Here is a 13775-nt window from a genome sequence, read left to right as displayed (position 1 = left end):
CACACAATGATCAACTACTGTTCTCATTGCGACTGAAGGTATTGAAAAGATAACCTAGTTTACTGGACAATTGCTACAAAGGCAGGGTTATAAAATGTCCATTTTTTTCTGGACAATAAAGTAGTTTTAAGTTATTAACATAGCTGCATATATAATCATGTTATCTCCTGCCTGGAAGGAGGAAAATGGGAAGATTTCTAGAATTTGCAGAGTTTTTGTCCTTTACTTCATGAATCACTCAGCAAAAGCCAGCCATGTACTATTTCAAATGTTACTACCTCAGAATTGACTAAAAGATTTTCCTTTTCTTCTTCCTCCCTCCCTTCCTTCTTCCCACCTTTCCTTCCCCCTCCTTCCTTCCTTCCTCCCTCCCTCCCTCTTTCCCTTCTTTCCTTCCTCCCTGCTTCCTTTTACAGGGACGAACACTACAACCACAGGCTCACCACGCCCCTCGTTGGAGGAAACAGGAAGGCACACCATGCTGTAAGCTGTGGCAGATGCTCAGGGCACGTGGGGTTGAATAATGCTGTTTGGAGTCAAACACTCAGACTCCGCATTAACACAGTGATTCATTTACAGAGCTTTACTAAACTACGGGCACTCAGAAATAGATAAACTATTCTTGCCTCAACCGAACCAAAGGCCCTGCGGGCTTCGTGAAAGCTCAGCCAGGTGCTTTGGGAGGCTGGGAGGAGGAAGACGGATCCGTGGAAAGAAGCACGTTCACACCATGGCACTGAGGCCTCTGGGCCGAGCTATAATTTAAAGCGTGAAACCAAGGGGTCATAGATTCTGACTAATGCTGAGCCTTTGCATGAGTTACCCAGTGGAATCTCATGGCGACACCAGGAAATTGACTTTATACATGCTTTTTAGGAAACGAGGGACGCAGGGTGAAACAAGCCAAAAGTGTTGCCAGGGCTCGAGCCAGCGCCGTCAGACTCTCCCAATGGAGGAGCCCCAGGGCCTGGCGTCCGCGGCTTCACGGGGAGGGAGAAAAGCCCCCCTGCTGTGCAGAAGCCTAGGCCCGAGTGAGGCGCCTGCGAAGGCTGCCAGTAGCGGAAGAGAAGGGGCGTCCTCGGAGCTGCGCAGCGCTCGCCCGCGGTAGGTGGGCGCGGAGCTCAGAGCCAAACGCAAACGCTGGCGAGAAGCCTCAGCCCCCTCCGCCAGCCCACTCGCTGCGGGGAGGGGTTTCTCACGCCCCCCGGCTCCTGGGAGACTGCACCGGAGGTCGGAAGGAAGCGGGGCGAGGATGAGTCACCCCGCCTAATTCCTCCTTCCACGTCCCCTACCCTCCGCACGCAGGCCCCCTCCAGAGATCATGCAGCCGCGAGCGAAGACACCCCTGTCTTCAGACTCCACTGAACCCCCTGTGGCCTGCGGAGACGAGGAGACGGACGGGTCTGGTGGCCAATGAGAGCTTTGATCTCTCGCCCGCCGCCCAATGGGCCGTGGCTCCTGGGCCAGGGCGGGACTAGGAGGGCAGGAGGGGGCGGTCCGGGCTGGCTCGCGGCGCGGCGGCTCCGCGACAGCGGCTCACAGAGCTAGCGCTTCTCCGGGTGTCCACGCCAGCACGACGCGGGAAGGCGCCGCCGCCGCCGCTGGCCAGGGTGCTGGACAAGACGAGCCCCTCGGCCACCTCGCCAGCTCAGGCACCCTCTGCAGCCGCCGCTGCCTCCTCCCAGACCCGACCCCATGGAGGAGATGGAAGAGGAGTTGAAATGCCCCGTGTGCGGCTCCTTCTATCGGGAGCCCATCATCCTGCCCTGCTCTCACAATTTGTGTCAGGCGTGCGCCCGCAACATCCTGGTGCAGACCCCGGAGTCTGAGTCCCCTCAGAGCCGTCGGGCCTCGGGCTCCGGGGTCTCCGACTATGACTACCTGGACCTGGACAAGATGAGCCTGTACAGCGAGGCGGACAGCGGCTATGGCTCCTACGGGGGTTTCGCCAGCGCCCCTACTACCCCGTGCCAGAAGTCCCCTAACGGCGTCCGCGTGTTTCCCCCGGCTATGCCGCCACCGGCCACCCACCTGTCACCGGCCCTGGCCCCGGTGCCCCGCAATTCCTGTATCACCTGTCCCCAGTGTCACCGCAGCCTCATCCTGGATGACCGGGGGCTCCGCGGCTTCCCCAAGAATCGCGTACTGGAAGGGGTAATTGACCGCTACCAGCAGAGCAAAGCCGCGGCCCTCAAGTGCCAGCTCTGCGAGAAGGCGCCCAAGGAAGCCACCGTCATGTGCGAACAGTGCGACGTCTTCTACTGCGATCCTTGCCGCCTGCGCTGCCATCCGCCCCGGGGGCCTCTAGCCAAGCATCGCCTGGTGCCCCCGGCCCAGGGCCGGGTGAGCCGGCGGCTGAGCCCTCGCAAGGTCTCCACCTGCACAGACCACGAGCTGGAGAACCACAGCATGTACTGCGTGCAGTGCAAGATGCCCGTGTGCTACCAATGCTTGGAGGAGGGCAAACACTCCAGCCACGAAGTCAAGGCTCTGGGTGCCATGTGGAAACTACATAAGGTGAGTCCTAAGAAAACCCACTCTTAACTCCCTGCGCCTCCGATCATCCGGTGTTGCAGCAGACGGTCCCAGTCTCTTGCGCACAGCGCATCCCAGCGGGGGCGCAATGCAGGTGCCTTCGATGTTTACCTCCCCGGTCTGGTGCATTGCAGGAGACAAGGGGGAATCTTAACCAGCGCACGGGGGAGTTGATTCCCCCTAGAGAGTTGTTGCAGGGATGCCTTAGAACGGGTCTCTCGGGGCGCGCTGCCTGCGAGTGGGACGCAGGACGCCCCCTCTCCTCGGTGGGTCTGCAGCCGGTGGCCGCTGCCAGTGTTTGGGAAAGCGCTGCGTAGCTGGGCAGATCAGCGCCAGTGCCCAGGGCCGTTAGACACGCTCGAGGGCAGGGCGGGCTGCGAAGCCCCGGGGAGGGTCTGGAGTGGGGACAGTGGGGTCGCGCGGATGGCGGGAGTCTGTAGCTACTGGTTAGATGCACCTGGTGAGGCACCGCGAAGGGTAGGGGAGTGGGCGCCGCGGGCGGAATACTGATGAGCCCGGCTCTGGGCCAGACCTGGCTTTCGAGCTGGAGAGATCGCGGGGTCCTGGTGCCACGTGCTCAAAAGGCAGAAGGGAGGGGCAGCCAGCGGTTGCTATGGCAAAGGGAGGTGCAGGCTTAGGGCCGTACCCTTCCGGAGTTGGGACCTGGGACTGGAGTGACGGGACCGGAGTTTGCGCAGTTGCGATCTGGAAGCCAGGCAGGTGCATCTCCTAGGGAAATCTCCTCCTCCCAACTACCCACACACCCGCTTCTCCAGGATTCAACCCCTTTCTCTTTCAGTAGTTATATGTGCAAACTTTGGGACACCTGTTACCAGATTCATCTTTCTGGTCTCTTTTGATGTTTCCACCATGGCTAGACACAAAGAGGCTTTAGCAACATGTTAGGTCATGCCACTCCTCTGCTCAAAACCCTCCACGCTTCTCAGCCCGTCCTTGGAATGGTCTATGAGGACCTACATGACCTCTTCCATTTTGGCACCCTCGACCTCATGGCCTTCCACTTACTCCCTCTGCTCCAGCTACACTGCTTCTTGCTGTCCCTTATGTGACATCAGGCACCTCCCTACCCCAGGTCCTTTGCATTACGTGTTCACTCAGCCTGAAGCTCTCTTCCCCAGTTACCTGAGATATGAATGACTCACTTAGCTGCATCCTTCAGCTCTTTGCTCAGATATCACCTTTGCAGTGCCACCCAGCAAGACACCCTCTAGTTCCTTCTCAGCTTTGTTTTCCTCAGTAGTATTTATCCCAGTGTGGCATGCTATATATTTTAATTATCATGTTATTTTTGTATTTATCTATTGTTCTCTGTACACACACAGACATAAATGAAATAAGCCTCATGAAAAAGAAGATCCTTATAATATGCCCACACTGCTTAAAAGGAAGGGAATCACTCTTAAGGAGATGTGCATGAATTTGATTTTCACTTTTTAAATGATCCATTTAGTTGGGGCTGTGGAGGGCAGGGCAGGGATTCAAGACGAGTGGAAGGAGCTTTTCTTTCCATCACTGAGTTGCATACCCAAGGATGAGATAGAGCAGTGAAGATGGTGTTCAGGCCTCAGCTGTGGCCTCACTCAGAGTCTCCCAACATTCCTTGGAGATTAGAAAGGGTAGCTTTTGCAAGTGGCCAACCCCGGAGTTAAGGCTGGAACATTGATATTTTATTTACAGCAAGAAAAAAAGTCATAATTTTCAGCAATCAGTAAAAGTTTTCTCAACTCCTTATCCCAGTTGAATGTGATCCATGTTTACAGTCATTCTGTTCTCACATATAACCTGTTAAATCATATTAGTACTGATGGAGATTTCATTTAGCACAAATTTAAGCCTAACTGGGCACACACCACTGTTTTCAGAACAGTTGAATTTAAATTTTTGAAATTGACATTTAGTCTTAAAAGTTTTCAAAACTTTAGTTCACAGCCAGTTTTTAATTCATATTTAGATTTCACTTTTAAACTGCTAACTATAGTCTATGTTGAATTGCCCTACAATGTATCCTTGGAAATAAAAAATTAATCACTGTCTGGAAAAAGAACTGAGAGTCACAGCTAATTAGGATGGTTAAAGCACAACATTATTTTTTTATGATGGAGAACCTTTCCTTGATCCATTAAGACCAAAAGAAACCTTTAAATCGCTGTCAAGCCCCTGTCAATTTGAAATGTTAAACCATTTGTTTATTGGCATTAGAAATTATGAGTAGACAGACACTGGTGCTGACTGGGTTGAAATTTAGATGTCTGTCTGCCAAAGAAAAGAGTGTTAAAACCTTTGAGATATGACATAAGTAGGCTAGAAGACTACTTTATTCTCTGATCTTTGCACATTTTTTCCAAAACAGTAAGTAGGCATAATTTTTGTTCAGTCAATGTGAGGATTACTACACTGCCATGAAAAAAATAAGACAGAATAATGACAGATTTTAACATTCACTTGTCATCTGTTAGATGAACAACAAACATTACTCCCCCACCTTATTGAATTAATAAGGAAGTTAATGTGTTAGCAGTCAGTTTCCTCATGTAGTTTATGTTTTAGTTAACGGTACTTCTATCTCCACAAAAGCTCATGGGCCAGAATTTCTGAGCCCTGCAAAAATAGGACAGCAAATAATCATAATAACTAGGTTTCCAAAGTATCAACACAGATTATTACTAGACCTGAAAAGTTTTCATTCATAGTCTACCATATTAGTCATTTCTACTGATAAAGTAAGTCCTACAGATAAGTATTTCCCACATCTTACACATTCAATATATAATAAATCATCACACATCACATTCAAGGTATCTTAAATCATCATCTTACATATTCAAGATATAAAATGGCTGAAGTTTGTTTTTTAAGTGGCATTAAAAATATCACTGGGTGACAGACAAGACTCTGTCTCAAAACAAAATAGTTTTCAACTGGCCAGATTAAAATGTGTTTCAGATATTTGTGGCCTTCAGAAATCCATGAAAAATAATAACACATTAAAAATAATAAATACTGGTCTTATAAGTCAAATATCTGGTAGCAGTTTTTATTTAGTATCAGTACTTGCTATATTCCTTTATTCAACTTGTTAAAAGAATTATAACACCAAAAAGTGATTTTGTAGACACTTTAAAATGGGCAATTGAAACCCCTACTATTACTTTGTGATTTTAAGCAGTTCTCATTCCTAAATCCTGATGTTATCCTTGAATTTCTGGTGTTTCAATAGTCACCGAATCAGGGCTGGGCACAGTGGATCACACCTGTAATCCCAGCACTTTGGGAGGCTGAGGTGGGCAGCTCTCTTGATGCCAGGAGTTTAAGACCAGCCCGGCCAACATGTTGAAACCCCATCTCTACTGAAAATACAAAAATTAGCTGGGCGTGGTGGCGTATGCCTGTAATCCCAGCTACTTGGGTAGCTGAGGCAGGAGAATCGCTTGAACCTGGGAGGCAGAGGTTGCAGTGAGCCAAGATCTCACCACTGCACTCCAGCCTGGGTGAGAGAGCGAGATTCTATCTCAAAATAAAAAAAGAAGTCACTGAGTCAGTAATATATTTGTAATGATCCTTTTGTGTTCATGCTACTAAGCAAAGATTTTCTTTTCCTTTCTTTTCTAAACACTATTCATTCTTAATCTTGGCTCAAATGTTATCTTTCTCTTACCTTTGTTTTTATAAGTGAAAATTTGCAATTTAAACAATATTTTAAAATAAACTGTCAGTTAATATGCCTTCATTTCCAAAATATCCCGGAAAAAAATATCTGCTTAGCTTTATGGTGGCATCTCATTAAATATTTAGGTAGTAAAATGTATTATATAATGCCACTAAAAATGACATTCGGTTAACTATATGTCAGCAGTAAACACAGTATAGACTGTATATTCCTGTGGTAAACGTAACAGGCAGCATATGTTCATGGTTTTACGTTTCCTTTGATTTACTTCTAGTACAATTAGAACATTCGGTGTGCCATGTAAACATTTTTACAGATGTTAAGGAGACTGTTAGAGAGAAGACAGTTATTCCTCTCTGTACCCAGGCATAATGGAAAGAACTAGATAACGGGGGATCCAGGTTCTAGAATCGATACTGCCACTTATTTGCAGGAAGTTTTTGCAAGTCTCATCACCTGTCTGTACTTCCCACCTACAAAGATGTAAGGAAGTTAAAATTATATTTGTGAAAGGATTTTGATAAAGTAATTTAAATGTTTATGATTGACTAATATCAGTTCAACAACACAACCATAAACTATCCATGGAAAACAGAAGTCAGTGTCTCACCAGTCAACAATTACTGCATAAAAATCTCATCCCCCAACTTGTGGTACTTTTCTGGATCCTTTCAGAGCAGAGGGTACAGTCCAAAGCTGCTCTGAAAGGTGGTCTAAAAGAGTAAGCCTCTACCTCATGGGTCCAGAGAGAATATTCAGTTGAATTAAGCTCAAGAAATAAGAATACTACACAAAGATTTATATATTAAACCAAAGTATTTTGGTTTTCTATAAGAAAGCTAAAATAACTGATAAGACTCAGTTTTTTTTTTTTTTCTCAGATACTCCAATAAAGATATTGTTTAAAGTAGCAGAAATTGTTTCTCCTGTATATGCCATGAAAAGATGGTATTAATTGGAGTTTCAGGTCAAATCACAGTTTGTATAAAGTAAGAGGCAATTATCACAGCCATCTGTTCTTGTATAATGAGAATAATGTACAGGGAACCCTTGTCCTTACCATTAGTATAATAAATGGCACTTCCCTCCCCTAAGCAAGTTGATGGACTTTTCAAAGTATGCATACAACTTAACTTTGGCATATAGAAGGATAGAATCTATTACATGATAAATGTTTAAGAATCAAATAGTTATAAATAAATATTATCAGTTTTGTCAAGGATTACTGATTGCAAGGATCAGAAACCCATTTAGGTGATCTCATGGGATTTCATGGGAAGTGAAATAAAATCAACTCACAAGGAGAATGGAACTAGAAAGCTAGAAACTAAGATCATTCTCCGTATCAGTCAGGTTGGACTATGCTCCAGTAACAAATCTCAGTGAATTATAACAGCATGTAATTTTTTACTTATTCATGTCAGTGTCCACCGAGGGTCATTTTTTATTATTTATTTTTTATTTTGCTTTAGCATGTTTGTGTTGGTTTCCTGCCACTTGCAACTGAGAAGTCCTGACTTATAAAAGTGTATGAATTAACACATGTAAACACTTTATTTGAATATTCTAATTTTTATTCATCCTAGATATTGTCTTTAGAATATTATGCTTAGAAAGATCCATTCTGATTCCATAAATACAAATAGAGGGGCAGTTTGGGATTCAGTGAAGCAGAAATCATATCATATTCAATGCTGTCTATCTACCCATCCACCACTGGGTAGCTTTTATTAGCCTTTCGGCTGTTTTCTTCAACTATTTTTATTGTGAAGTTGTTCACAAAGCGGCCGAAGAGAAATTTTTTTTTTAACCAAGTCAAAATTACTCGATGTATGTAGTGATGACATTTTTATGAACATTAGGCCAGATAAGAAGGTTCTGAGATCAAACTTCTGCCAATAATTGATGTGTTTATTTTCAAAGGCAAAAAAACCGCTGAAGGCTATGTATGAGCACTCCACAATTCTTTTTGTTTTACCTATACTCTAGGACACCATTTCTCAAACTATGCTCCCACAAATTTTCTTTAGTTAAATAAGTTTGAGACTCCCCGTTCTGAACAGGCTGCTGGTAGTTCATATTGTACATTGTATCAATATACCTATATAGACACATCCTGCAGCCTACAAAGCCACTTGATTCAATGTAGCATTTTCCAAATTTGTCTAACTTTGGAAACACTTTTAGAGTGGCACACAAGTTTGAAGTACTCTAGTTCAGGCAGTTATTAATGAATAATTTAGTAAGGAGGTGACTGTTATTAATTTCTTGTCTATGTAGATTAGAATACCCTAAAAATCCAGCCTGTGGATAAATGTCTGCAGCAAACCTATCCTTAGATCGTGTTAATTCTTAAAGCAAATGTTAAATGTTAAATTTATTTTATTTTTTAAACATTAAAAGTCAAAGAGGTAAAAATAATTAATACAAGTTTTGTAGTATTTATATGTATGGACTGGAATACACGTTGCCCCCGTTTCTATTGTAAATAACTCAGAAAATGATTTTAGGCATGAGGAATATTAACGTAATATAATTAAAAAACCCCACTTCAATCTACTTTTGACTACTTTAAGGTTTCATTTATTTGATACCAAATGACTGGTCTAATTGAGTTTTTCGTTAATCTTTGGTAAATAAAAATAGATTGTTTTAAAGATACTTTTAATAGGCAGAAAAAGACAATATTAAAAGCTTAAAACTAACGTTGCTCTGGGGACAACATAGCACAGCTTCTGAAGGTAAAATAAGTAGTACCTTGTCTAATACATTCGAGGTTTTGCTAATATTTTTATGTTGACATTTGGGGTCAATTTTTAATCTTAGAACAAGAGTTTCTATGAAATGGCCACCACAGTGTACCTATCCCTACACTATCAGAGACCATATAGGTTTTGTCAAGCGGCATATCTAATTCACAGGACATCTCAAAGCCAAAAACACTCCCCTGGCTTGTTCTCAGAACTCTAAACTGGGCCTCTATCCTAAGCTGAGACCTATCTCCAAGTGAGATTACCCAAGAAAACCCAAGCAAAATATATTTAACAACAGGTTTTCTTTTTCTAACTGCATCTGTGTCAGAGAAATCATCATGACACCAGTTCACTTTGTTGCCTGGTTTTGCCTTCTTTTTAAACTATCGGGGTTTAAAGTACAGCATGTTAGCCACGGATCTAGTCACAATCCTGTCTGCCTGCCTAGCTACTTTCTCCTTGACAGCCTCTGATCTTCTCCGCAGAGCCCCTCCCTTCCTGTCCATTGGGCTTGCCCTCCCCCAGTTTCTTAGACCAGACCTCCTGATCACCAGACCAACTAACCTGGCCACACCCAGTTGAGATGAGCCAGCCTCCACAGCCACGGACCAGACCAGCTTGCCAACCAGGAACCTGATGCTGCTCCCCTACTCACCAGAGTTACACCTGCACCAGCAGCATCCTCCCCACAACCCCAGCTTGGTTTAATTGCAGACACTTTTATTACAGAGTTGCAGAGAAGGAATTTTCTTCATTTTGGCTGATTCATTTTAAGCTGAAAAAGCAAGAAAACTTTTTTTGAGTTTCTAGTCATGAATAAATATTTATTTTCCCCCCTCCTCAACACGCCTGTCTCACGAACTCATCCACTCCATAATTTCAATTCCTGCTTGTACCTGATTGTCTAAAACAGATGTGGTCATCTCAATCCCCTTCCTTTTCACAGTTTGTTCCCAGACTCTCTTCCCAGCCCTATCACCTGTTCACCTCACCCTCCTCCATAGCATCCATATCTGTATTCTAAACCTGAGCATCCTTCCACTGTATTATAATTGCTTCTGTGAGAAATCTTCCACTGAACCCTATTAACTCAGTGCCATAGACTCTTTCTTACCTATCTTCTTTTCTTTTCTTTTCTTTCTTTCTTCTTCTTCTTTTTTTTTTTTTTTTTTTTGAGACGGAGTTTCACTTTTGTTGCCCAGGCTGGAGTGCAATGCTGTGATCTCAGCTGAGCGAAATCTCCAACCCCCCCCACCCCACCCCCCATCCCCGTTCAAGCAATTCTCCTGCCTCAGCCTCCTAACTAGCTGGGATTGCAGGCATGTGCCACCACGCCCAGGTAATTTTTTGTAGAGATGGGGTTTCACCATGTTTAGCCAGGCTGGTCTGGAACTCTAGACCTCAGGTCATCTACCTGCCTTGGCCTCCCAAAGTGCTGGGATTACAGGCGTGAGCCACCGCACCTGGCCTTCTTACCTACCTTCTTTTACTCTGTTTCTGTACTTAGCAGAAGTTAGATAAAGGTTGGTTCAATGAAGAAAATAATCAGTAGAGGAAGATTAGTAACTAGCAATATAACCCAGTATTTTAAATTTCTCAAATTAGCCTGACAGTAATCATTAAATTTGAAAACCTGTATTTTATACTTTTTGATAAAATGTACTGGGCACTTACTACATGCCAGACACTGCTCTGAGATTTTTACAACATTTTCTCATTTAATCCTCATAATCCACACATCTTCCTGTGAGAAAATTGGGACATAAAAAGATTTTGAGGTCATACCAGTTGTAATTGGCAGGGCCAGGGTTTGAATCCTGGCTGTCTGACTCTACAGCTCACATCTTTAGCTGCTGTTCTGTTCTACTTTCTGATAAGCCCAGGAAGTATATGACCTATAAAAGCACAGCTTTATGAACTTAAAAACGTCAATGACATAACAAATAGCTTGACTCCTTTAGTTCTCATGTATGAAAATTACTGAGAAATTGAGTCATTTTTCTACTAAGTTTCCTTGTGACAAAATAAATTTAGAGAATAAAATATGGTGCAGGAGGAAAGAGGTGACAAGTATGTTGAATACTCCACAGACCAGATCGTTGGAGGTACAGGCCTGATTACGCTGCAGAGGTTCATCCTGCCTCTCTGTCAGAACTAAGTAACAAACAGGCAGTAAGATTCTACCAGCTTGGCCAGGGAGTCACCGTCCCTCTTTTAACAAAATAATGCATCTCAAAATTTACAGACCAAAAAACCATAATGTAATAGATTTCAAAAATAAAAGTCCATAGGCATTTTAAGTATCTTTATTTCTATAGATCTAAACATTCATAAGTCAATTTTTGAAAACGCAAAATATGTTTAAATCTGTAAGCAAGTATCTGTTTATTTTCCATTTTTTCTTCTACCTTTTGCCTATGTGGTTAAAAGAAAATACATGTATTCCAGTTCAGAACAGAAACCTGACCCACCTTTCACCATAAATATAAAAAGGAATATGTGAACTAGAAGAGGATGTTGTTTAAGAATGGATTTAAACACTGCCAAATAAAGTTGTTTTTCATAAGCCTTGCACAGAAGCAGAACTGTGTGTTTTATACTAACAGTTCTGATCAAAGAAAAAACTTCCTTTTAAAGAGTTGGCTTTGGAAATAGAATACTAAACATTGTTCTTTGGTGTGGGAATAGCCACCTTCTGTCAGGAGTACACATAGATGGTTAATTCTCATCCACCACTGATTTATTCCTGTGACGCTGACTTTCTAGCTGGATAGCATCAGTTCGGCTTTATTGAGGTTTTTGCTCATCTCCTCTCACTTTTACTTCGCTTGCAGCCTGTACTTTAAAAAGTAACTGTTGACACCAAATATTCGTTACTCATTCCCATGCTCCAGGACAGTCTGAGAGAATAATACTGTTCTGACCTGCACTATCAGTCCAAGGCATTATTAACTCTGAACAAAGCGGGTTGCAGAGAGGAGTAAATGGCAATATGGGGAATTCAACGTTTTCTTTGTAGAGCAGGTCTTCATAACAGGCTTTGTGATTTTGTAGGGAGCAAAATCTTGGTTGGTCAAATAGACACAGGCTCAACTGTAAGCCCAAATCATCCAAATGATTCTATGACATAATCTACCTCTTTTGATTGTCTGTACTTAAGTTTTTTTCATTAGTACAAAAAACCAACAGCTGATTTTACTATAGATATGCATAGCCCATTACCTAGTACTGCTGATATTAATGCAATCATGAAGGCATATCATTTCATAAAATTAATAAAATGGTGTCACTTATGCTGTCCCATTATCTTGGAATAATGTTATCCCAAGAGCATTAGTCACATACAGTCAAATGTAAAACTGGACTTTCATCCAATCTAATAAGTCTAAGATGGCACAGAAAAATCTATGGTGCTTTTAACAAGCAGTTATTATTGATTTTATTGACTATCCGTCATCTAGCCAAGACTTAGGAAATATGATAAACAGCTTTCAGCACATAATCAATGCAGTATGAAGCTGAATGATGTTTACACATTACCTTGTATCATTATGGAATTGAATCTATCATTGATGAAACTAAAACATTATTCAGTATTGAATAGGATCAAGAAATGTGGAATATGGAAACATGTGTGAACACTGAATTTCCAGGCTGGCTTCACCAAGCTCAATAAGCAAGGGTTCAAAAATGGCGACATGGATTTCTGGTTGCTCTGGTCACTACATATTTTTTAAAAGTGTGGAAAATTTTGATTTGATAGTAAGCTCTTGATATTTAGATATAAAGACTCTTACTAAAACTTGGTATTAATTGTCAAATTAGTACATAAGTATTTCACATATATTTTTGAATACTATCAAGCTAAAAAGAAAATGAATTCTTCTAGCATTTAGAATATCCTCAATTCTTGTTTACTTACCATTCGTTATTTGAAGTGATATTAACACAATATTTTGAGATTGCTATTATTATTTTCAAGGGGTTGATTGATGGCCTAGAATCATATAGCTTGACAAAGGCAGCGCTTCAACCGAGGCCCTGTTTAACTCTCAAGTCCATTGTACCACACTAAATAGTATTTTGGTTAAAATGTATCTCAAAATGTCAAAAGTTCACATTTTTTGTTTTTAAGATCATAGCCATTAATCAAACATTTTGCACTGAACCCTAAAGCTCACTGGCATCTCAAGTTGGACGTGTATCTCAACTCCCTCACGTTCAGGATGCCCAGATCTGAATTTATCATCTTCCATTTTGTAACTCAAAGATTTCCTTTTCTTACTTTTTGAATAGGAACCAAAGAATGCAAGTATCTTAACTCCACAGACGTGCAAAGAATACTGCTGCAAAATATTTTAAAACTAAGAATCTCGGCTGGGCATGGTGGCTAGTGCCTGTAATCGCAGTGCTTTGGGAGGCCAAGGAAGAAGGGGCAACATACTGAGACCTGGTCTCTAAAAAATTTTTTTTTAATTAGCTGGGCAAGGTGGTGCATGCCTGTAGTCCCAGCTACTTAGGATCCTCCTGAGGCAGAAGGATCACTTGAGGCTAGGAGTTTGAGATTACAGTGAGCCATGATCACACCAATGCACTGCAGCCTGGATGGCAAAGTGAGACCCTGTCCTAAATTAATTAATTAATTAATTTAAAAACTAAGGATTTTAAATAAACTACTTAAACCCCACACATATTTCAAAACATAGGTATTAGAAAACTAAACAGAGATTCACTTCATGAAGAAAACTATCAAGTTCTAGTCTATCAAAGAAGGAAGCAAGATGTAGGTATCTGTTATA

The 13775-nt window shown here is 42.4% G+C and overlaps 1 protein-coding gene across 10 annotated transcripts in view; it reads left to right on the top strand.

The window, feature by feature from the left end:
* Window positions 1-442: 442 nt before the first annotated feature.
* Window positions 443-13775, top strand: part of TRIM9 (tripartite motif containing 9) — a 122109-nt gene continuing 108776 nt past the window's right edge. For 3 of the 10 annotated variants that reach the window (XM_032244580.1, XM_032244588.1, XM_032244587.1), the window contains exon 1: window positions 448-2517. In XM_032244580.1, coding sequence (XP_032100471.1) covers window positions 1696-2517 — 822 coding nt within the window. In that variant the 5' untranslated portion in view covers window positions 448-1695. Of the gene's footprint in view, window positions 2518-13775 lie in introns of all 10 variants that reach the window. The other 7 variants (XM_032244579.1, XM_032244581.1, XM_032244585.1 and 4 more) reach the window with 7 other exon arrangements.

The sequence above is a fragment of the Sapajus apella genome, unplaced genomic scaffold (genome assembly GCF_009761245.1).
Source record: "Sapajus apella isolate SASKATOON/1434 unplaced genomic scaffold, GSC_monkey_1.0 scaffold55, whole genome shotgun sequence".
In the NCBI taxonomy this organism is placed as follows: Eukaryota; Metazoa; Chordata; class Mammalia; order Primates; family Cebidae; genus Sapajus; species Sapajus apella.
The sequence above is the reverse complement of the archived record's forward strand: the minus strand, read 5'-3'. Positions and strand labels throughout refer to the sequence as shown.